Genomic DNA, 24989 nt, shown 5'->3' with positions numbered 1-24989 from the left:
AATTCCACTTTCTATGCTAGTAAACCCATGTGAATTTTGCATAGAGTTATTGCGTAGAATTTTGCATTTTCTGCACAGAAATCTGTAATTTTTTGCCCCAACACCAGCCCTCAATTTTTACATGAGGTTGACTTATGTACAAGCATATATGGCATGTATAGTAGTTGTAATGTCTTACTCGTTTAATTGGTTGGATTGATTGATTGAAAAAACTTTAACTGATTAGAAGAGTGCCTCTGATTTAATCATACAGCAGCTTTTAAATGTACGTGATTTGCAGAAGTTCCCAGCTTTGCAAGAGTTAGAATTAAAAAATAAATCAGTGTAGTGTGTCATGTTCTGGCTCATAGCATAAGATGAGATAATTAATCCTGAATATGAATTAATGTTTTGCTGAGTTTTTTTTAATATAATGTATTTTGCCCATTTTCTTCCCATTCTTCTCCAGACTGCTGCCAAGCAGTTGGCAGAGCTGCTTCTCCACTCCTTGAGTGAAGATTGTTACTGGAGCCCTTTATCTGATCCTCTTCCCGAGTTTATGAACAAAGAGGATAATTCTTACATCTGCACCACTCTGCGTCGGAAACTGCAGCTACACGCTGGAGATAAGTACGTAATGTTCTTTGGGGATGATACATCTGGGACAAAAAGAAAAAAGAAAGAAAGAAAAGATAAAAGCAAACAATCTTGGGATCACACAGTTTTGAAGCTGATACTGATTGTGTATACTTCCTTCAAATCCAGCCCGGCAAGGCATTGGATGAGTTGATGTGATGCCAATTCTTCAGAATATACTTCAGAATATACTAATGATTTTTTTTAAAAAAAGGAGAGAAACTCTGGCATATTCCTGATAGCCTAATATAAGTGATGCAGATCAGGTGCAAGATCGGTTTGGCTGGGAAAAGGGAACTGAAACAGAATCCAGGGTCAAGAAAACCTGTGTATTACTGGTGAAATCAGAGGAAGGAGGGTTAAACAATTAGTGCTAGAGACTAATGAGGCTGATAAAGGGATAAAGGTGGCTGGAAGGCAACATTTCAGGTACAGGTTGACTGTCCCTTATCTGAATCCTAAATCCTGCAAAATCGTACACATGAGTGACTGAGATACCTTTGCTTTTTGGTGGTTCAATATACACTTTGTTTCATGCATGAAATTACCAATAATTGCCAGATGTAGGCTTTCTACATTCAGAGGAGCTTACTTTAAGTTAGTAAAGATTTATTTAAGAAAACAACTACTATCCTAGTTATTGTCAGAACTGCCAAACATCACAACCATCATATATGTACAGGTAATATAATTCAAATACTTTGAATGCTATTTCCCTATTAGTCAAGATCGGAGCCTCCGGTGGCCTAGAGGATAAAACCTTGTGACTTGAAGTTTGGGTTGCTGACCTGAAGGCTGCCAGGTTCGAATCCCACCCGCGGAGAGCGCGGATGAGCTCCCTCTATCAGCTTCAGCTCCATGCGGAGACATGAGAGAAGCCTCCCATAAGGATGGTAAAACATCAAAACATCCGGGCGTTCCCTGGGCAACGTCCCTTCAGACGGCCAATTCTCTCACTCCAGAAGCAACTCCAGTTGCTCCTGACACGAAAAAAAATAGTCAAGATACAGTATGTGTTATACTTTTGCAGTCTTTCCCCTCATTACTCAGGTAATTAAACCTTTGGTCCCCCTCTATCTTGGCTTCCACATGAGATAAACCTTGAATTACTTTGCTCCCATAACAAGGCACATATTCCTAACTAATGCCATTTGGCTGTACTGGTTTGTTGCCACACAGTTGTTTTCTTCAAAGCAACATTACCCTTTTTACATATATGAAACATTAAACCATGTAATAGCTGGTTTATGATCACAAAATAGTGTAATACAAGCATATAACTGCACTAATTATTCATTATTGTATTACAGATGCAGTATGGATATCCATAGTTGCCATATGTGGTCATGCATAACAACAGTATTAGATCCCAAAGGAGCATGGCAGGACTTACGAACAAGATCATGATAATGGGAATATATAAAAGATACATTAATTTTGTGTTTAGACTTGGGTCACATCTCCAAGATATCTTATTACATATGTATGTACAAATACAAGTATTTCAAAATCTGGAAAAAAAAAATCCAAAGTCATAGAATCATAGAATCATAGAATCACTTTTGGTCCCAAGCATTTCAGATAAGGGATACTCAACCTGTACAGATTCAAAGTAACAAACAGGTTTTTTTAAAAATTAAAGTATTTGTTTCTTATATTCTTTATACACATAACCTAAAGGTTTTTTATACAATATTTTTAATAATTTACATAAAACAAAGTTTGTGCACATTGAACCATCAGAAAGCAAAGCTGTCAATATCTCAGCCACCCATGTGGACAATTTTGGAATCCCAACAAAAGATTTTCTCAGGCAAGAAGCAGTTAGGCTCTGAATCTGCAAGGTCATTAAATGCTAATCAAGCTGGCCAAGAAAGTTACAGAGTAAAGACCCCCCCCCCCCCGCAAAAAAAAAGTCTCTGTCCCTGATGCTCGCTAGTTAAATAGTTCTGTGTGAAAGACCAGAGAGAAAATCCAGAGATCTGATGGCAAGGTTAGGGCTATTGAGTGTGAATAGGAGTCAATATTCAGCTCTGTTGAACCTAAACATTAGCATCATAAAAGAAAATGTAAACCATTCTGGTGATCTACCACTAGTAACTTAGAGTGCATCTACCTATATAATTAAGTCAGTTTAACTCTACTTAACTGTCATGGCTCAATGCTATAGAATCATGGGAGTTGTGGTTTAACCTCCTTCTTAGCCTCCTTTTCCGAAGAGTGATGGAGCCTCACCAAACTACAACTGCTATGATTCTATAGCAATGAGCTATGGCTGATAAAGTGACATCAAGCTGCAGTGTCGATCCACCCTTTAATGGGATCAGGAAGTAAATAAATCATTGATGTAGCTGTCGTAGAATAAGCATAATACAATCAAAGTCCCTGGGGGTTAGAAACCTGTTGCCTGAATAGAATTGTGTCTGTCCAGTCATCTGCCCTCACTGCACCCTCCATTGCTTTTAGACATACCAGTCTGGAGAAACTATTATATAACAAATGAATCATGCATGAAGTGTTTCAAGTTACTAGACCTGTGGTAATGTTAACAAGAGTGTCCCATGAGCCTAATTCTTGATGTTGGTTTTATATATGTGTGTGGTTTTCCCCCTCTAAAAGTGTGTCTGTCTTGCAGCATCTACAGTCCCCACGACAACGTTGAAGAGGCTCTCCTCCTCCTCTTGATCAGTGAATCCATGGTAAGTCCAAACACAGTCGTGACAAAGTGTTCACCCTAACAGATGAAATGCTTAATAATAAAACAGTATTAAGCCTGTTGCCAGAATTTCCCACTTTCGTTTTTGAATTGTGGATCGACTTCATGTTCCTTTGTATTGTAGGAAATAAAGCAGTTGCCTTTAATACAGTGGACACCTTTGCTTTTATGCCATCCTGTATGACAGCGACTGTTGTTATTGTTACTTCTGTTCTTGTGTGTCTTCAAGTTGTTTCTAACAATGATGATCCCAAGGACCGATGGAGTTTTTTTGGCTCAAAGATTTGCTCAAATAGTGGGTTTGTTATCTCTCTAAGGCTGAGAGAGAAAATGATTCACCCAGGTGGATTTCCATGGCTGAACAGGATTTTGAACCTTGTCTCCCAGCATCCTAGGTTTCATCTACACGGAAGAATTAATGCAGTTTGGCATCACTTTAACTGGTTTGGTCTTATAGTTGTTTTACAAGGTCTTTAACCTTCTCTGTCAAAGAATGCTAGTGCCTCACTAAACTTCATGGAGCCCCTGGTGGTGCAATGGGTTAAACTCTTGTGTTGGCAGTTCGAATCTGGGGAGAGTGGGTGAGCTCCCTCTGTTAGCTCCAACTCCCCATGCGGGAACATGAGAGAAGCCTTCCACAGGATGGTAAAACATCAAACATCCGGATGTCCCCTGGACAACGTCTTTGCAGACAGCCAATTCTCTCCCACCAGAAATGACTTGCAGTTTCTCAAGACCCTCCTGACACAAAACAAACAGACTACAAAGCCCAGGATTCCACAGCATTAATTCTATAGTGTAGAATAGATGCATCCTTAGTCTAGCAGGCAAATCAGTGTACCATCCTGGATCTCATGAAGTGACAGTGCCGCGGTTGGGAAATTTTAGACTCCAAGCTTCATGGATGTCTTGGGATCAAGCCATTATATATGGTAGCATGTTCTTTCCCTCCAAATGCAGTTGGCTGGCCTTGCTGTGTTTGAAAACCCTGCCACTCATTCTAATGAATTTGAGGGACAGCAAAGATACAGAACGCCTGGCTTGACAGCAGTATGTGTGAAAAAGATCTTGGAGTCCTCATAGACAACAAGTTAAACATAACCCAACAATGTGATGCGGCAGCTAACAATGCCAGTGGGATTTTAGCCTGCATAAATAGAAGTCTAGATCCAGGGAAGTCATGCTACCCCGCAATTCTGTCTTGTTCAGACCACACCTGGAATCACACTGTGTCCAGTTCTGGGCACTGCAATTTAAGTGAGAAGTTGACAAGCTGGAATGTGTCCATAGGAGGGCGACTAAAATGATCAAGGGTCGGGAGAACAAGCCCTATGAGGAGCGGCTTAAAGAACTAGGCATGTTTAGCCTGCAAAAGAGAAGGCTGAGAAAGAGACATGATAGCCATGTATAAATATGTGAGGGGAAGTCATAGGGAGGAGAGAACAAGCCTTTTTCTGCTGCCATGAACACTAGGATGCATAACAATGGCTTTAAACTGCAGGAAAGGAGATTCCACCTGAACATTAGGAAGAACTTCCTCACTGTGAGAGCTGCTCAGCAGTGGAACTCTCTGCCATGGAGTATGGTGGAGGCTTCCTCTTTGGAGGCTTTTAAGCAGAGGCTGGATGACCATCTGTTGGGAGTGCTTTGAACGCGATTTCCTGCTTCTTGGCAAGGGGTTGGACTGGATGACCCATGAGGTCTCTTCCAACTCTATAATTCTGCAATTCTGTGATTCTATGACTCTGCCCCAAAGTCCTGCCTATAGGCCACTGGTCTGGTCTGGTCTTGTAGTTGATTTCTGCAAACAAGTCTAAGTTCTTAAATTGTGGGTCCAATCCCATATGGTTCCCCTTGGCTCAGTGAAGGGGTCTTGAAAAATTTGACAACAGTACATGTTTTCTGAACATCACTTTGTGGCTATTTTAGACTGTTGTGCAGTGTTTACGGTGGAGTCTCCCGAAGATGCTTCAGCTGTATTTCATAAAAAGGAAACTCAACCTGTTTAGCAAGTCTTGCAAATGCTGATTTGTTATCAGTAAATGTTTGATTTTTCATACCTGTTTTACGGATCTACATTCCCAGAGTAATATATATATATATATATATATATATATATATATATATATATATTCAGGCCAAAAAGGGTCCCAAGTGGAAAAGCTTAAGAAGCCATAGTTTAGATCAGCTGGATGTGATTTGTTCAGAAGGGTCCCCTATTACCTATAATTTCGCAAATCTATGCAAATTCCTGGAACATACCCCCCTGCAGAAACAGCAGTCATATTGTACAGCCAGCCCTCCACAATCGCTAGGGTTAGGCAGGCCTGGGCAAACCAGCGGTTAGGAATTGTAGGAGTTGAAATCCAAAACATCTGTAGGGTCAAAGTTTGTCTATGCCTGGGTAAGGGGCACAGGAGCTCCTTGAAAGTGATTACTACAAATAACTTGTAAAGGAGAGGGAAGAGCGGTTGAAAGTGTCATATATGATGGCCACTGGATCCCTGCAGGTTTATTTATTTATATATACATCTCATCTTTCCATCAGTGGTGCACGTGGCTCTTACTTATGCACACAGAATAATAGAATCATAGAGTTGTAGGAGACCTCACGGGCCAATACAACCCTCTGTCAAGAAAAAGGAAAATCACATTCAAAGCACCCCTGACAGATGGCCATCCAGCCTCTGCTTAAAAGCCTCCAAAGAAGGAGCCTCCACCACACTCCGGGGCAGAGAGTTCCACTGCTGAACAGCTCTCACAGTAAGAAGTTCTTCCTAATGTTCAGGTGGAATCTCCTTTCTTGTAGTTGAAGCCATTATTCCACGCCCTAGTCTCCAGGGCAGCAGAAAACAAGCTTGCTCCTGCCTCCCTATGACTCAAATGCATGGTTTATCTTCACAATGGCTCTTAGAGAAAAATCAGCTGAAGGGAGTCTGACTATTTTGTGTTCAAGATCATTCAGTGTATTTTGTGGCACAGTGAGGACTAGAGCCCTGGGAACTCTCAAATCCCAGTCCAACCACTGAATCACACTGCCTTCTCTCTGGTGACTCTTCAATGCCTTTCCTCCACAAAATAAAAAAAAAGTTTGTTTCAGTCAGGGCCAGGGTTTTCCTTAAACTATCCACAGGATTGCTCTGATCACATGCTCCCTTTAGCAGTCTTCCCTCTGCAGTTGTTTCTACTGCTGCTTAATATTAACCAGAGATTTTGCATAGCGGGGAAAAGAACATTTTTCTGTCCACGTCCCCTTTGCCGTCTTATTTCCCCTGCTGTGTTTATTTTGAAATGCTTTTATTTACATTTAGAAGATCCATTCCATTTTCAGTTTTGGTAGCTCAAAGTACAGTTAGTAAAACTGTCACTCAGCCTGACTTCGTGGCCATTTGTATTATTTATTCATTTTAATGGCAAAAAAATGTGTTCCTTTCCATGTGGCGTCTAGTTAATGTTCTGTGGATTCATATTTATCAAAGCCCAGGCTGGGTAATTTCAACAAGGGCTGACTGCTTGCACAGCTGCGCTGAAAACCAGGCATCCTGAAACCAACACTCATAAACATTGTGCCCAACGTAGCAAAAGTTTAGCAGTGATTCATCACTATCTTAGTATTTGCTTAAGAGTCCACGTGGGACCTGACCTTGAAAAGTGAGAAAGACGAGATAGAAGTAAGAAGCAGAATTAGGAATAACTGTTGCCTTTGCATCAACAAAGCTGTTTCTTTGGCATTCTAGATTTTTTTTTTTGCTCAGTAGCAAAATCAGAAAAAATTATATTTTTGGATCAGAATCCCAGAATCTCACTGCCAGCATGTGATGGCCAGTGGCTATGCCTGCTTATAGGATTATAGCAATCATGGTCCAAAGGAATTTATCCTATGTACTCATGGATACACTAGAAATGTTAGTCAAAAAATCAACCCAAAAAACTTGGGTCGACTTATTCATGGATCATATTATACAACAAGAGGCAGAAGGTTTGCTACTATTACCATATTATATTACATATATGATTATAATATAGTACGACTCCTGTATCTGTGGGGATGCATCCCCAGACAATTTGTCCAGTGATTTCTGTTCCCCTGAATCATAGGTTTGGGGGCCTGAGGTGTCTAGATTCCCAGAAGGCTGAATGAGACACACACCAGTTGAAGGCAAAATCAGAGGCGTTATTCTCAATGCCCAGAGAGGATGTCAGCTGTGTGTTGTAGTCTGGTCAGATTCTGACCACTTCATTTGTGGTTTTTCACTTTCACGAGGGTCCTGTACCCCTAACCCCAGCAAACGCAGAGGAATGACAATACTTACAAAGTTATGTGGCCATTAGCAGAAGCAATGCTCATTGCCCTTCCCTAATGTTCTGAATTGGCTAAGAGTGTTCCAATTAATCCTTTCTTGTCCCACTTTCTCAACTGTTTTTAAAATGTCCCAGGTTATCTTTTCTACTCGTATTTCTCACTTTTGTCCTTGGGTGACTTATTATAAAGTAGTTTTCACTCCATTTGTTCAGCAAGTGGAGAGAGAAGAGTGGGAGGTGAAATTTTCCTCTTCCAAGTAAGCTCAGACTAAAGCAAACTGCAGCAACCTCTCCTTGCCTTTATTTTTTCCTCATTAATACCTTCTGCCACCTGATGTTGCTTGTGTGAGGGTTTGTAAAAGAGGCACCATGATGTGGTGAGTTGACTGAAAAGGGCATGTGGCGACAGCTTATTGGCTGAGCCGGTCAGGAGCCAGAATTCCGACTGGCTGCTGACTCTAGCTTGCTGGTGAGACAAACGGTTTTAACTGCCACTTTCATCTTGGAGAGGGAGGAGAACAGCTGACTGAAAATGATCAGGGAGGAAATGGCTGTCATGCTCTCTGAAGCCTAATTATTTATAAGGCAAACAAGGCATATTTAAATACTGTTCAAAGGGACTGTTTATACTCCATGTTCTCTGTGTAATTTCAGAAAGACTGATAGATATTTTGTTGTCCTGTTTGAACTTTTGAACTGAAGTAAAGATACTGTTATTTGCTGCACAAGCCTGAGTGACATTTTATTATACTGCAGGGTTTATCTTGATTCAGAAAATGTGATAAAACTTCTATTTATCTATTTATTTATTCCTACAACCTTCAACAGCTTGGTCATACATGTCGCAGTTTGTATCTTTGAGATATTGGAGGAGGTGCTGTAAATTAGTAGGGAACTTGATTCTTTGAGAGTTCATCATTTGGAAGCCAAAACAGTAGGTACCACATACAGTCAGCAAGTAGGTATCAGCAACAAGTTTGCAGAAGTAACAAATATTGCAATGATCCTGTTTTAGAAGCCACCTCCCAGCTAGAAGACACTATCCTAATAAGTTCTGCATATACTATATAGCTATGGACAGGTTACTGATGGTGATTGTAATGGAGGGACAAAGCAGTAAGGATGAAATGGAGTATCTTGAAAGAGAGCACAATTGGCTGAAATCCTAGTGAAAGCACTGCAAACATTTTGCTTGTTCACTTACTCTTTTTTAAGAAACAAGGATTTGTTGTGGTTTATTAACTTTATGAGTTACTTTTCTCAAAGCAAGTACAAGCAAAGATTAAAGTAATATAAGTCAATTGAATGAGCAAAAACCATAACATGATATATAGCTGTATTAAGAAAAATGTTCCCAGTGTACAGTCTTCGACACAAATGAGTGGGGAGGAAAGTGAGTGTAAAAGTTGCTTTGCAGTATCACCCTAGAAATGACCCAGGCAGGGAAACACAGTTTTCTATAGTCCATATTGGCAGTTTAGCTCCAATTTGGAGAGGCTACATAGTGATTTCATAAGGTTTCCACCACTGGATAATAATTCCATACCTGGAGATATTTGCATGGAAGGAGAGTCATTGGGAGCAGTCCAGTGAAGCATGACATAATACAGTAGAGTCTCACTTATCCAAGCTAAACGGGCTGGCAGAAGCTTGGATAAGTGAATATCTTGGATAATAAGGAGGGATTAAGGAAAAGCCTATTAAACATCAAATTAGGTTATGATTTTACAAATTAAGCACCAAAACATCATGTTATACAACAAATTTGACAGAAAAAGTAGTTCAATACGTAGTAATGTTATATTATAATTACTATATTTATGAATTTAGCACCAAAATATCACGATATATTGAAAACATTGACTACAAAAATGGCTTGGATTATCCAGAAGCTTGGATAAGCGAGGCTTGGATAAGTCAGACTCTACTGTATGTATATTGTATCTGTCTGCTTTTATCTGGATATTAATTTGATATCTCTGAGGATTAAAAACTTGATTATTTTAGACATGGAAGCTGCAATTCTAAGTAAATTTATTTCTGTAACACAGAAAGGTATGTTACACCAAACACAACTCTAGGAAGTGTGGAATCTTTGCTTCTTCACAGCTTTTTGAACTCCAGCATCCTTAAACACCTGATAGCATGGACAATTGATGTTGTAGTTTGTTATCATCTAAAGAGCTGTGGGTCTCCTATTGTACTCCAGGGCAGGAAGCATCTCTGTACTTAACCATCACACTCCAGTCCAAGTTAAATCAGCAAAGCAGTTTATTGAAGAGCATATAAAAAGCAGTTCAGCAAAAATAGTAAAAACGACAAAGTCTATATGTAGGAAATAGGCCAAAAGGTTCAAGATACAGAAGTAGTTTCAAAAACCCAAAGCAACAGGACATGCAGCACAGGAATTAAAAAGAACCAGGAATACAAGGCAGCATAAAATCTAATACAAAAATCTGGGAACAGTCCTTCAAACTTGGAAGCATGAAACAAAAACAAAGACATGGAACTAGAATTCCCTTAGCAGCCTTGACTAGGACTTGACAAGAGATGTTGTTTCGATTACCAATTTTGTCCAGACTGCCTGGCAAAACCCCCCTGGCCTCACTAATCTATATATAAAATCATGTCTTTTTACCTGACTTCATGATAAGAGCTTCATCTGTAACAAGTGCCTTGACCTTTGGAGATTCTGCTGAGCCGCCTGAGGTTTACAAAAACTAAGCCTCCTATCTACCAGCTCATTATCCTCTCCACCTGGGATTTCATCCTCTGAACTCATTTCAGCCTCTGACCTTGTCTCCCTAGGGAATGATTCCTCAGCATGTGGGCCCTTCTCTGGAATATGGCCTTCACTAGCTGCTAGAGACAGACTGCTCATTTTCAGGACTTAAAATCTTATGTTGACTCGCAGGCCGTGATCCACTTCCTCAGTGCTCTGGGCAGCAGACACGACTATGGTCTGCACTACATAATCTCCTATCATTTGCTCTCTGGGTCAGTGGTTCTCAACCTTTGGGTCCCCAGGTGTTTTGGCCTACAACTCCCAGAAATCCTAGTCAGTTTACCAGCTGTTAGGATTTCTGGGAGTTGAAGGCCAAAATATCTGGGGACCCACAGGTTGAGAAAAGGTCTTTTTAGATTTGGTTGCTTCATCAAAAGCATGTCTTGGTTACAGTGTCCTTCATTAATAAGAAGACTTTAAACATGTACCGAAGAAGGCAACGCTGTCTGGAATGATGAACACAATAATCCTGGTTGTCACTTAAATCCATTTCCTCATTCTACACAACACTATTAAAAAGTTTCTGCTTCACCAACTCTGCTATGCCATTTACTCATGAAAAATTGCTGTGCAGAACAAGCCCCCACATCTCCCAAAAGCCGTTAATCAGAGTCAGCTATTTTGAGGATTTGTCAGTGGGCCAAATGAGGAATTTTAAAAAGAAGCCTCAGCGCAGATCAAATATTCACCCAAACTAACACACTGCCATGAGCTTTGGGGGTTACAAGTATGGATAGCTGTATGTAAAATATTCCGCCACTCCACTAAAAGTGAAATAAATGAAAATGTATGCACAGGATGCAGTGGTTAGAAAATTAATGGAAGACTTATAAAACCACCAGGGCCAAATCCCACATAGTCACGGAGCTTACCAAACCAATAAGTCTCTCTCTAGCTTGATCACCCTCACAGGGTTTTTGTGAGCATGTAAGGGGGCATGCACACCACTATAGATTCATTAGAGGAATGGCAACTGGTAACTGAAATAATAGCTGTCCATATATTGCAAACATTTGCAATATATAGACAGCTATTATTATTATGCAGCAGTCTCATGTGGATAATGCAGAAAACAATGGTGCAGAAAAATGACATCTTGGTTGGGTGCTATTTCTAGTATTATAATCATTAGAAAGATGATAAAAAATCAAGCAAAGCTATGTTGGGATTTTTTGGGTAAGGAGATTAAAACACATACAATTCCCCAGTCGGCAAGGAATACTGTGGAAGTTTTAATCTATAAAGGTACTTTTTTTGGGGGAAAATCTCTGCCCCTTAGGATTTAGAATAGTGGTTATTTCCCATCCTTTGCATTCACATTTCTCTTCTATCAGGGCAGGATTAGGCAACTCACAATTGGCTGGGTATTTCAGCAAATCTTCCCAATCTCAGAGGTGATTTCGTATAAGGTAGTGGGCTGGACTAGATGGCCACTAAGGTTACTTCTACACCTATAGTTCTGTGATACTATAGTTCTGTGTGGGGCCGGGCTGTGGCGCAGCTGGCTAGTAACCAGCTGCTATAAATCACTACTGACCGAGAGGTCATGAGTTCGAAGCCCGGGTCGGGTTAAGCCTCCGACCATAAAATAAAATAAAAAATAGCTCCGGCTTGCTGTTGACCTAGCAGCCCCGAAAGACAGTTGCATCTGTCAAGTAGGGAAAATTTAGGGACGCTTTATGCGGGAGGCTAATTTAACTAATCTACAACACCATAAAACTGCTCACGAGGAAAAGAATGAGGAAGAATAGCCACCAATGGACGGTGAAGCAACAGCTCCCCCTGTGGCTGGAAATCGTGAAGCTGGAAAGATGTTAAAAAATGCCTCTGTGTCTGTCTAAAACTGAATGTTGTTTGTCTATTGGCATTGAATGTTTGCCATATATGTGTTCATTGTAATCCGCCCTGAGTCCCCTTCGGGGTGAGAAGGGCGGAATATAAATACTGTAAATAAATAAATAAATAAATACTATCTACCATCTATTCCAAAGAAAAATGCGAGTTGGTGTTCAACACCTATGGAATGCACTACTTTAGGGAGGGGTGCAAGGAAATCACTATTAGTCAAACCATCCAGTTTTTTTTGTATTTCAGGAGTGACTTGAGAAACTGCAAGTCACTTCTGGTGTGAGACCATAGGCCGTCTGCAAGGACGTTGCCCAGGGGATGCCCGAAGGTTTTGATGTTTTTACCATCCTTGTGGGAGGCTTCTCTCATGTCCCCACATGGAGCTGGAGCTGATAGAGGGAACTCATCCGTGCTCTCCCCGAGTTGGAATCGAACCAGCAACCTTCTGGTGAGCAACTCAACCTTCAAGTCATCAGTCTTGCCAGCACAAGGGTTTAACCCATTGCGTCACCGGGGGCTCCTGACTACCGTATTAAGAGCATGAGGGCTTTAGTTTGCTTCAGATTGATCATATTTTCTGCTCTTTGGATCTCTCTCTGTTGATAGCCAAAGAATCAGAGAATATAGAATTATAGAATCAGGTTGGAACCATTGAGTCCAACCTCCTGCTCAGTTGCAGGATCTTCAGTGAAAGCATCCCCAACAGGCAGCTGTCCAGCCCCTATTTTGAAGATGGCCAGAGAAAGAGATCCCACCAGCTCTCTTGACTAGAGCTTTCTAAACTATGTGTCATGACACATTAGCGTGTTGGCTAAAGTGTGTGGGGGTGTTGTACGAACATAACGAGAAGCCTCCGAGTCTGTGTGAAATAAGAAATAAATAATATATTTTAAAATATATTTAAATGAAAGCTTGTCTTCTCCCCTCTTTGGAAGAACTTGATAAGTCCCGCAGCCTCAGAGCATTCTTAAGAATCCATCTATGGCTTATCTTTATTAGTGCGATGGTTCAAACCCTAAATGTTGTTCAGATTGTTTTTTATTTTTATTTTTTATTTATTTATTTATTTATTTATTTATTTATTTACAGTACTTATATTCCACCCTTCTCACCCCGAAGGGGGCTCAGGGGAGATCACATTACACATATGAGGCAAACATTCAATGCCTTAACATAGAACAAAGACAGAGACAAGCGCAGCTCCGAGCTGGCCTCGAACTCACAACCTCTTGGTCAGAGTGATTTGTTGCAGCTGGCTGCAGCTGACTGCTACCAGCCTGTGCCACAGCCTGGGCGCCTATTGCCTATTCAAGCGTTGGTTGTATTGTGTATTGTGTTAATTCTGTGACTGCTTTAAATTTGATATGTTATTTATTTTGTTTTATGTTATCTACTATGTTTTGATGACTGCAAGGTGCTCCAAGTCCCTTGTTGGGAGATGGGGATATAAATGAAGATGATGATGATGATGATTATCTCACCTAGCCTTTTCTTTTTTTGAATTATTACCATTTGGCAGCTGGTACAGGGTGACAAAGACAAGGACTAACAGACAGAGAGATAGCTTTTATCCTAGAGCTGTAACTATATTGAACTTGATAGTTTCGCAATGATTTGGCATTGGGGGCTGTGCAGTGGTGGTTGGAGTGTGGAGGGATAGGTATGTTGTTTTTGTGATGTGTGCTGCGGAAAGCATTTAATTTCACTGTACAATGCTCGTACAATGACATTAAAGCTATTCTATTCTATTCTGTTCCCGTACATTTTGTTATTACAATTTATGCATGTGTCCGTAGAAGAGATTGGTTTAACCTGAATTACATGAACTAAAAATGTGTCCACAAACATGAACTGTTTGGAAAGCTCTGCTCTATACAATAATTTTCATTGCTGTCAAGAGGTTTCTTCTAATGTTCGTTTGAAATCAACCCTCTTGTACTTAAAAGCATTAGATGTGTTTCTACCCAAAGGGGCAGCAGAGACCAGAGAACAGACCAGGCTCCCCTTGAGTTAGTGAGAAGGGGAAAAAATGAAACCGGCATGAGCTAGACCAGTGGTTCTCAACCTGTGGGTCCCAGATGTTTTGGCCTTCAACTCCCAGAAATCCTAACAGCTGATAAACTGGCTGGGATTTCTGGGAGTTGTAGGCTAGGACACCTGGGCACCCACAGGCTGAGAACCATTGAGCTAGATAATAGATGACTCACTGCGTCTCATCCCTAATCTCATGGCAACTTTTATGATAAAAGGATTGAGCATCTAGTAGATCTACACTGCAGAGATGCAGTTTGACCCCACTTTAACTGCAATGGCTCAAGGTTCTTGAATCATGGGAGTTGTACTTTCGCAAGGTCTTAAGTTTTACAAGGTACCAAAGAGTGCTGGTGCCTCACTCTATAATCCCTATGGCTGTTAAAGTGGTCTTAAACTGCACCCTTAATCTATGTGATGGTGTTGTTGAGGAGATTATATTGTAGTACAGCCTTGAAAGCTCCTTGGCTTAATGAGGAAATATACAGTACATGTAGCAACACTCGTTCCTTTTCATGGAGGAATGTGGGAGCAGAAGAAAGATTAGCCACTCATGTTTCTTCTGTTTCCACTTTTGAGAACATCCAAAATAGCCTAAAGCTGGTCTAAAGACAATTTTCTAAAACCATGTTTGTGTACCTTGAGTTGATTTCAGAAAGCACCGCTCCTCTATTTTCCTCTTTCCAGAGGAACTAATATTCTCAAGACCAATTGCTTACAGTTGGCACTAAGCACACCTTTAAAATGAAACTACAATTACATTTTTGAAACATCATCACAGGGCAACTAGGTTCTGAGATTATTTACTGGGAATCGATGCTCTTGGTAATTGGAACCATTTGTGTCAGCATCACATTTGTTGATGTATTAATTGTAAATTTTACAGAAAATCTATTCATGTTACACTGTTAAGAAAATAATTAATATATTTAATATTAAATATTTTGTTAAATTGTGAGGTCTTTAAATTACCCTTTTATAATTACTATTTTTTTAAAAAAAAAATTACTAGAAGTAACCAGAAACATGTTAAAGTATCAAGGAACAGAAATCAATGCTCCATAATGATGTTCTGGTATTTAACAGTTGAAATAATTCATTCCAAAACTGCTGTTGAAAAGGTAATCAAATTAGGACTAATAAATTAATTTATAACAAGTATTTCCAAGTTTGGAATGCACCTGTTATATTCTGAACCCTTCAGGTGTGTTAGAGAGAAGCAGCTTATGGAAAAGTAATCTAGATGCTGCAAAATCAGATGGAAGATGGTAGTTTATTCAAGGACGGTCTGTTCCATCTAGTATGTGTTATTGCAACCATTGGAGTACATGGTGTTTTCATGGATGAAGAATGATTTAAAATGCATGTGTTGAATCCCATTGCACTCTTTCATTTCCCAGATGCAACCTACATAAACATTATTCCATTTAATCCTCCCAAGAATTTTGTTGAAAATGGGTCTCTTATAATCTTTCATGTCCTTCAGCCATGAAGCAGACTAGGGTCTCTAATTTCATACTTTTCCATGTAAAATTTGACATTTTAGACACTACATCATAGTTGAAACTCATGAGAAGGTTATTGTACATCTGTGTTTAGCACAATGAAGTCTTTCTGACTAAGAATAAGTCCCATCTGACCATGTCAAAGGCACAGCAAGGAGTGTTCAAAGATAATTGTTATGTTGGAATCAAGTTTACCCTATCAAGGTTTTGGAGCCCCCGGTGGCACAGTGGATTACACTGTTGAGTTGTTGAACTTGCTGACCGAAAGGTTGGCAGTTCGAATCCAGGGAGTGGGTTGAGCTCCCCCTGTTAGCCCCAGCTTCTGCCAACCTAGCAGTTCGAAAACATGCAAATGTGAGTAGATCAATAGGAACCACTTTGGCGGGAAGGTAATGGTTCTTCATGCAGTCTTGCCGGCCACATGTCCTTGGAGGTGTCTATGGACAATGCCTACTCTTCAGTTTAGAAATTGAGATGAGCACCATTTTCTAGAGTTGGACATGACTAACTTAATGTCAAGGGGAAACCTTTACCTTTTATCAAGGTTTTTTTTAAGCAGGATTTATTCATAGGAGCTTTGCTGTAACTTCTGAGGCCTTCAAGTTGCTGCTGACATATCGAGAACTTCTCATAAGGTTCCCTTGGTAAGATTTGGTCAAAGAACCTTTGCGATGATGTATTGCCTTATTAGGCTGACATAGTGTCGCCCAATGGGTTTCTGTGACTGAGTGATCATTTGAACCTTGCTCTGCTCAGTTCAGTGCTCAAACCATTACACTACACTGGTTTTATTTGAATTGGTTATAATTTCAGTCCACTGTGATAAAAAAAAAGTGTTGAGTAGTGGTAACTGCTGCAGCAGGTGGTCTACAAAAAAGAAAAAAACTCTGTTCTTTAGATGATGAATTCCATTATCCGCATGCAGCAAATTGTATAACTGGTTTTCTTTAAGCAATTCTAGCCAGAACTGTCCCTGGTATGGCTAAATCCCTTGGTCCTCATGGTTGGCTAAGAGAGAATTGAAATGTGAAGACCTGATGCACCAAACAGGGAAACCTGCCCAGTTTGGGTTCATGAATGGAGGCATAGTTTCTTTAATGACACAGTGCTGGTCCAGATGTCAGCAAAACATCTGAGCAATTTGTCCCTGGAGCTGACACACACATCATTTCCAATTCTGGAAAATCTACTTAGCAACAGAATACAGTATTATATAGCAAATCATAGCAAGATGTTGGAAATATATTAGACATCAATTAAGCCTTAATGGAAAATTACTAAGCTAGTACCAAGTAAAAACCGTTCAAACTTAATCTTTTATGTACATCTCAGGTTGTTATTCTTGCTTAGACATGGCGCCAGTTAGTCAACAGTAGGGTCATAGTGTTCTGATAATGCTTACACCTGTTTTTATTTTAGATGCTAAAAGTATAAATAGCTCTGCAGCTTCTACATGTTCCCTAGATTATACTTTCCCTTTAGTTCTAAGCTTGTTTTGTCCTTGTGGTCAACCTCTGGCTTTTACCTTCTCATCCCAATAGTCCTGGGAACAGCGCAAGCAGCTTGGCAACAGAAAAGTTTATTTCCAAGCTCTGTTCTCATCCACCTATCGCTTTCCAGCCTTGATTTGCCAAACTGATGTGAAGCTGTCTAGCAGGGTCTGCTAAATTCAAATTAATCATTTCTGTGTCTCTAGACAGCTCTTAGCCTTTGGCCACAATGTTGACAAGGATTCTAGAAGTTATGTGGTTGCAGAGGCCTTACACATTACAAGCACAGATCATGAGGAACCTTGAATGGTCTTCTGTAGGAATTCCTTGACTGGAGCATCTCCTGAAAGAGGAAACGGTTGTTCCAGTAAAAACCTTCCAGGAACAGAGCATTTCAGAAGGGTGGTCAGTTTAGATCAGTGGTTCTCAACCTGTGGGTCCTCAGGCGTTTTGGTCTACAGCTCCCAGAAATCCCAGCCAGTTTACCAGCTGTTAGGATTTCTGGGAGTTGAAGGCTAAAACATTTGGGGACCCACAGGTTGAGAACCACTGGTTAAGATCTTTCATAACCCTTATACTTTTTAAATAGCCTTATCTGGGAAAAGCATGAATGGGTGTCAGATGTTCTCCTTGGAGTTGGGGTGACTGGTGCCATATTAGATTTAAAAGGTCTTGGGGTGCTGTGTCTCTATGCCTTGAGTTATGACCCTCTGTGTTTGCATATCATTGTTTAGTGCAGTGGTTCTCAGCCTGTGGGTCCCCAGATGTTTTGGCCTTCAACTCTCAGAAATCCTTACAGCTGGTAAACTGGCTTGGATTTCTGGGAGTTGTAGGCCAGGAGACCTGGGGACCCACAGGTTCAGAACCACTGGTTTATTGGAACATTCTTGTTGTTGTTGTTGTTGTTGTTGTTGTTGTGAATCTATGAGCAGTTACACTAAAAATAACCCTTTCTTGGGATGATTACACCATCTAGCTACTCATTGCGGACTGGAGATTTGAGTCCAGGATGACATCCAACAATTATTATTATTATTAACTTCATTTATACCCGAGTTTCTCTCCATGGGGACTCAAGGTAGCTAACAATCCCACACTTTAGTCAAGTTTAAAAAACACGATACAAAAGTTAAAAAACAATTAAATTGTACGTGGTGTTAAAAACAGATTAAAATATAATAAATACTCTTAAAATAGCCTTTAAAATCCCCCCCCCCCCCAATCCAGCACTTCCATTCCGTGGTTCTCCTTAGGAGAGTTGAAGAATAGTGTTGATAGTTTTTGGATGAGAGCTGGAGGTTGCCTGAAGGCATTTTAGGATTTACTGATGGTGGAAGGCTTTGATGGCTGTAGAAAGGGAACTAGAGGAGTTCAAGGAAGAATCTATGCCTATAATTTATATCCCATTAATACATGTCAGGGAACAACTGTGGGGGTGCTGTTGTCCTCCTCTTCTGTTTATGAGCTTCCACAGTTGATTGCTGTCTGAATGAAGTGTTTCACTAGACTGACTTTTGGGTTGAAGGGGTATTTTCATAGAGATTCTCAATCACGGCTATCTTTTTTGTAATGGAGGTTAAGCGAATGAACCCAAAGGGTGCTCACCAATGTGTCTTCTTCATCCTGGAAAGAAGTGACGAGTGGAGTGCCACAGGGTTCTGTCCTGGGCTTGATTCTGTTCAACATCTTTATTAATGACTTAGACGAAGGGTTAGAAGGCAGGATCATCAGGTTTGCAGATGACACCAAATTGGAAGAGATAGCTAATACTCCAGAAGACAGGAGCAGAATTCAAAATGAGCTTAACAGACTAGAGAGATGGACCGAAACTAACAAAATGAAGTTTGACAGGGACAGATGCAAGATACTTCACTTCGGCAAAAAAAAATGGAATGCAAAGATACGGAATGGGGGACGATGCCTGGCTCGTGTAAAAAAGATCTTGGGGTCCTCATGGACAACAAGTTAGACATGAGCCTACAATGTGATGTGGCGGCAAAAAAGCCAATGGGATTTTGGCCTGCATGAATAGGAGTCTAGTGTCTAGATCCAGCGAAGTCATACTACCCCTCTATTCTGCCTTGGTCAGACCACACCAAGAATACTGTGTCCAATTCTGGGCACCACAACTGAACAGAGATGTTGACAAGCTGGAATGTGTCCAGAGGAGGGTGACTAAAATGATTAAGGGTCTGGAGAACAAACTCTATGAGGAGCGGCTAAAGGAGTTGGGCATTTTTAGCCTGCAGAAGAGAAGGCTGAGAGGAGGCATGATAACCATGTATAAATATGTGGGGGGAAGTCATAGGGAGGAGGGAGCAAGTTGTTTTCTGCTGCCGTGGAGACTAGGCTTCAAACTACCGGAAAGGAGATTCCACCTGAACATTAGGAAGAACTTCCTCACTGTGAGAGCTGGTCGGCAGTGGAACTCTGCTGTGGAGTGTGGTGGAGGCTACTTCTTTGGAGGCTTTAAAGCAGAGGCTAGATGGTCATCTGTCAGGGGTGCTTGAATGTGATTTTCCTGCTTCTAGGCAGGGGGTTGGACTGGATGGGCCGTGATGTCTCTTCCAACTCTATGATTCTGTGATTCTATGAGGGGCTGTTTAGGAGCACATATAATCTCCCCTCACCCCATATGAACAGCTTTTTATTTCTTTCTTCCCAAACCTTCAATGTGAGGAGGATTTTCTGCAGCCCTGCTTCCCTGGACTATTTTGCATAGAAAGCACTGCACAGGATAGAAATGACACAGTTGTCAGAAACGCTACCATTTGATTTTTAAGATCATGTTTTTTTTGAGTGACAGTTTAGAGAACAGCATAACATTTCACGAGGGAACAGCAGGAGTCTTATTCCAAGCCTGCATTTTTTTTCAAACCAAAAAATAACCTGGAATAGCATTGCTTTCATTTTGATGTGGCTGCCTTAGCAAAGATGCAGACGACTGCAGTAATTGGGCACACCATTTAAGTGTGGCCCCTGGGCCTCGGAGAAGCTGGCCTTGGAGGCCTTTGTCATCTCTCGTCTGATGTGACTGGGAGATAATCAGAAGGGATGGTTTCCTGGACTTTTTGTGAATGTATTCTGCCTCCTTGAATTAGTCTCCAGCAGAAGAATGCGTGGGTTGGTGCAGTGCTTGCTTGCTTTGACATGTGGTACATAAGTGAAGACCTTTCTCAAGTTATTTGGCATTCTCCCTTCATTAGCGCTAGACCTGCTCACCTCACTGCACCCCCTTTTTTATTTTATTATTCTGAATTCTCCCTCAGGCAAACCAGGACGCTGTAATTAGCCGGGCTCCTGACCAGAAGGATGATCGAGCCGTCAGTCTCCGGGATGCATCAGCAGTTTACGACCTTCTAAGTATCACGTTGGGCAGAAGAGGGCAGTATGTCATGCTTTCTGAGGTATCTGGTCCTCCTAGTTTGTCCTATTTTTTTAACCAAGGCTGTGCTCTAAATTTCTTTGTATTATACACTGCTTTACAGCTTGAAAACATGAATTTTGGAGCAAAAACTCTCAGATTATCCCACCCAGCATGGCTATGTTGACGGAGGGATTTGGGGTGTTGTTGCTCCCCCTAAGTAACATTTTGTAGTTCTGAGCTTGTCCATAACATGAACATGCCAACTCCATGCTTGCTACATCTCTTTTATTTTTGAATAGTTAGGTGCAAATTGGTGGTACAAGTGGGTAGAAATGTGGGCAGCTTGACAAGGTTCTGCCTGCCACTCTGCTGCATTCAAGTGTTTGGATTGCCACTCATCCCAAATGAGAGGGCTTCCCCTTATCAGTGGCGAAATGGGTTAAACCCTTGTGCTGCTGAATTGCTGACCTAAAAGTTGACTGAACTGCTGATCTGAAGGTTGGCAGTTCGAATCCTGGAGATGGGAAGAGCTCCTGTCTGTCAGCTCCAGTTCCTGGCAACTTAACAGTTTGAAAACATGCAAATGTGAGTAGATAAATAGATACTGCTTCATCAAGAAAAGGCAAAGAGATGCTCCAAGCAATCTTGCTGGCCACACAACCAGGAGGGAACTACGCAGGCTCCTCAGCTTGAAAATGGAAAAAAAACCCACCTCCCCAGAGCCAGAGATGAGCACTGCCTCCAGAAGCTGGAAATGAAAGGAGAAGCCTCTGCCTTTGTTTGTGTGTCTCATTGTATATAATTGTAAAGACACTGAATGTTTGCCTATGTATGTAAATGCTGTAATTGGCTCTGAGTCACCTAGGGTCATTTTTTTTAAAATTATTATTATTATTATTATTATTATTATTATTATTATTATTATTATTATCATCATCATCATCATCCCCACCTCATGTGAGGACCTTCTCCTGCCCCCCTGCTATGGTCACCAACTCTGAGGAGTGTAGTGGAGACTCCTTCTCTGGAATTTTTTAAGCAGAGGTTGGATGGCCATCTGTTGAGGTTCTTTGACTGTGTTTTCCTATATGGCAGGGGGTTGGAGTGGATGGCCCTTGTGGACTCTTCCAACTCTGTACAGTGTTCCTTCTCTTATCGCTGGGGTTAGGTTCCAGGACCACCCGCAATAAGTGAAAATCCACAAAGTAGGGACGCTATATTTATTTTAATATTTATACATTATTTTAGTAGTTATACACTATTTTAAGTCTTTATCAACCAAACGTGTGTTGATAAATCGCCTCTTTCTCCTCCCGTTGCCACTTGGGCTCCTTTTCTCTCCCTTGAGCTTCTCCTTCATCCCATCCTTAGGCTGTAAATTGTAATTTTTTTTATTATTTTTAATAGTCTTTTAGAGTTTCTTGAAAAACCACGAAACAGCAAATCCGCAAAAAGTGAACCACGAAGTAGTGAGGACTTCTATGAGCATCTCCTAAATACCTTTCTGGTTCTTCTAAAATCTTTTCTGCCCACTGGCCATCACCATTCTTAATTAACTGCCTCCATGGCAGACATCATATCTGAATTCAACTGTCGGATATAAAAAATAATGTTTCTTTGAACAGAATTTGAACATCATATTGCAGATTCATTATTTAATATAAGTAAATCACATCTCTCTCTTTCATATCCTATCAAACCCTGACTTTAATTCTTCTGTATGTCTGATCAAATTCCTTTCTGTCTCTGACCTTGACTCCATCTCTCCTAAGGACTCAGTCTCTTAAATCCCCACTCCATAACACCTAATCCTGACAAACTATCCTGGCACTCCTAACCAACTGTCATATATCCGTCTTTTCAAAATCCCCTTAGAAAGTCTATCAATCACTGCTCACTCCCATTATTCCATTTTCTCAAGCACTCCCTACAGTTCCTTATCTTACAATGTCTAACTACACAGTGCATTTATAACTCTATTACAGGTTGAGTATCTATTATCTGAAATACGTGGGACCAGGAGAGTTTAGATTTTTTTCAGATTTTGGATTATTTTGTATATACATAATGAAATATCTTGGAGATGGGACATGAGTCTAAACATAAAATTTATTTGTGTTTCAGATACATATTATACACATAGCCTCGAGCCCCCGGTGGCACAGTGTGTTAAAGTGCTGAGCTGCTGAACTTGCAGACCAAAAGGTCTCAGGTTCGAATCCGAGAAGCGACGTGAGCACCCACTGTTAGCCCCAGCTTCTGCCAATCTAGCAGTTTGAAAATATGCAAATGTGAATAGATCAATAGGTACCGCTCCGGTGGGAAGTTAACAGTGCTCCATGCAGTCATGCCAGCCACATGACCTTGGAGGTGTCTACGGACAATGCCAGCTCTTCGGCTTAGAAATGGAGATGAGCACCAACCCCCAGAGTCAGACACGACTAGATTTAATGTCAGGGGAAACTTTTACCTTACGTTACCTACACATAGCCTCAAGGTAATTTTATACACAACTAACATGTATACCTGGCATTGCCCAGGTGTCTTTGGGACAATTTCCTGCCTGTTTTCTCCCTTCTCCAGCTTTAAGAAGGCCTACCTCATAATGTCTCAATGGATACAATGTCTTTCCTTCTTCTCTTTCCTCTAATACACCTGTCACCTTTCTTTCCCAGTCACTCCACAGGAGGCCACTTCACCTAGCCTTTGTCATACAAATGGACAAACACAATTGTTGACACACACACACACATATATAATTTTAATAGTTTTGTGCATGAAACAAAATTTGTGTACATTGAACTACCAGAAAGCGAAGATGTCACTATCCCAGCCCACCCATGTAGACAATATTGGAATATTTTGGAATGCCATATAAGGAATGTCAACCCTTACCTTAATATCTAATAAATGAAACATGAAACACTTGTTCTGTCCAAGAATTTGTGGTCACTGTCAAAACTAAGTTCCTAAGTTATTTTCACCATCCCACGCCATTCCTAATTTATTTTTAGTTCTCTCTAGCCCCAAACATTCACTTGTCCAGCTACCTCTTGTAGTAAGATGATTTGGAATCATAAATTCTATGGAACTTACTGTTTCGTATGTATGTGTTCAGAAACTGCTGTTGATGTTACTTATGTGTATATTCCCATCTCTTCCCAACACAACAGTGTCTGGAGCGAGCCATGAAACTTGCTTTTGGTGAATTTCATCTGTGGTACCAGTTGGCCCTTTCCATGGCAGCTTGTGGCAAGGTAAGTCTTAAAATCAAAATAAAAAACAAAATTGAAATGAAAACCTTGCTATGTACATAGGGTTGCTTCTATGTTATATACACATGTTTTCAACACAAAAGGAAGGAACTGGTGAGTATTTCTTGCCTAAGAAAGCCTTATGAGATTCATAGGGTCATCATAAGTTGTTAGGTGACTTGAAGGCAAAAAACACAAAATATATACATGATTAAAGCCACAATAACAACCTCTCCTAGCTGTGAACTCAGGTGGTTCGCCAACTAATTTTGAAGCAAAATGGGATTGTCCAAAAGTATAACTTTGACATATATAGAGGATGCTGTAGCAGTGCCGGAACAGCCAAAATTCAAATAAGATGACTCTGACAAAGAGTCTTGCCTGATATGAGTCAACTCCTTGTATTACAAAGTCAAGAATACACAGACACCAGGACTCCTAGATCTAATCTGATTTTTAATTGAACTTCAAGATCCAGCTTCTGCAGCCCAACCAAAAGATGGAGAATTAAATAACAGTGCACATCTGAAGACATTATGGACTCAGGAATTCATTTTACACACCACAAGTGAGTTGAGGTCACAGTCCTTTTGCACAGCAGATCTCTCCAGGTTATCTTTTCCATTTCAACATCTTAATTTAACCAGAGAAGAGAATTTTCTTATTGCTCTTATTAGAAGCCAAGATCAGAATTTTTTTTATTTCATTCATAGGTTTAAGAGTTGAACAGCTACCGGGAACCAAGTACTTTCGGAGGGGTTTGTTGTCTGGCTGCCGTAGTTTGAAACTAGTTTGAAACTGTATTAATGGTCAGTGTAGATGGGTCCCATGCTGGAGTAATGGGCCCTGTCCGCCAGCTTGCATCTGTCCATAAGCCAATTGGTGTTAGGAAGCATGTCTTCTAACATTAATCCTGGTTGAAACTTTTCACTTAGCACTTTGACTAGAAACTGTCTTCACTCCTCCACTTCATTCTCCACTTGAGGAAGGGGAATCAGATGTTAGCTTGTTTTCAAGTGTCAACCAAGCCTTATAGAATCATAAAATCATGGAGCTGGACAAGACTACAAGGGCCA

At 40.7% G+C, this 24989-nt stretch overlaps 1 protein-coding gene across 3 annotated transcripts in view; it reads left to right on the top strand.

Moving 5' to 3' along the window:
- Positions 1-24989, top strand: part of ttc7a (tetratricopeptide repeat domain 7A) — a 250058-nt gene that overhangs the window by 35234 nt on the left and 189835 nt on the right. For all 3 annotated transcript variants that reach the window (XM_008104901.2, XM_016991757.2, XM_062971056.1), the window contains 4 exons: positions 449-609; positions 3251-3314; positions 20562-20699; positions 23833-23916. In XM_008104901.2, coding sequence (XP_008103108.1) covers positions 449-609; positions 3251-3314; positions 20562-20699; positions 23833-23916 — 447 coding nt within the window. The remainder of the gene's footprint in view (positions 1-448; positions 610-3250; positions 3315-20561; positions 20700-23832; positions 23917-24989) is intronic.

The sequence above is a fragment of the Anolis carolinensis genome, chromosome 1 (assembly GCF_035594765.1).
Source record: "Anolis carolinensis isolate JA03-04 chromosome 1, rAnoCar3.1.pri, whole genome shotgun sequence".
Taxonomy (NCBI): domain Eukaryota; kingdom Metazoa; phylum Chordata; class Lepidosauria; order Squamata; family Dactyloidae; genus Anolis; species Anolis carolinensis.
This window is presented reverse-complemented; position numbering and strand designations above follow the sequence as displayed.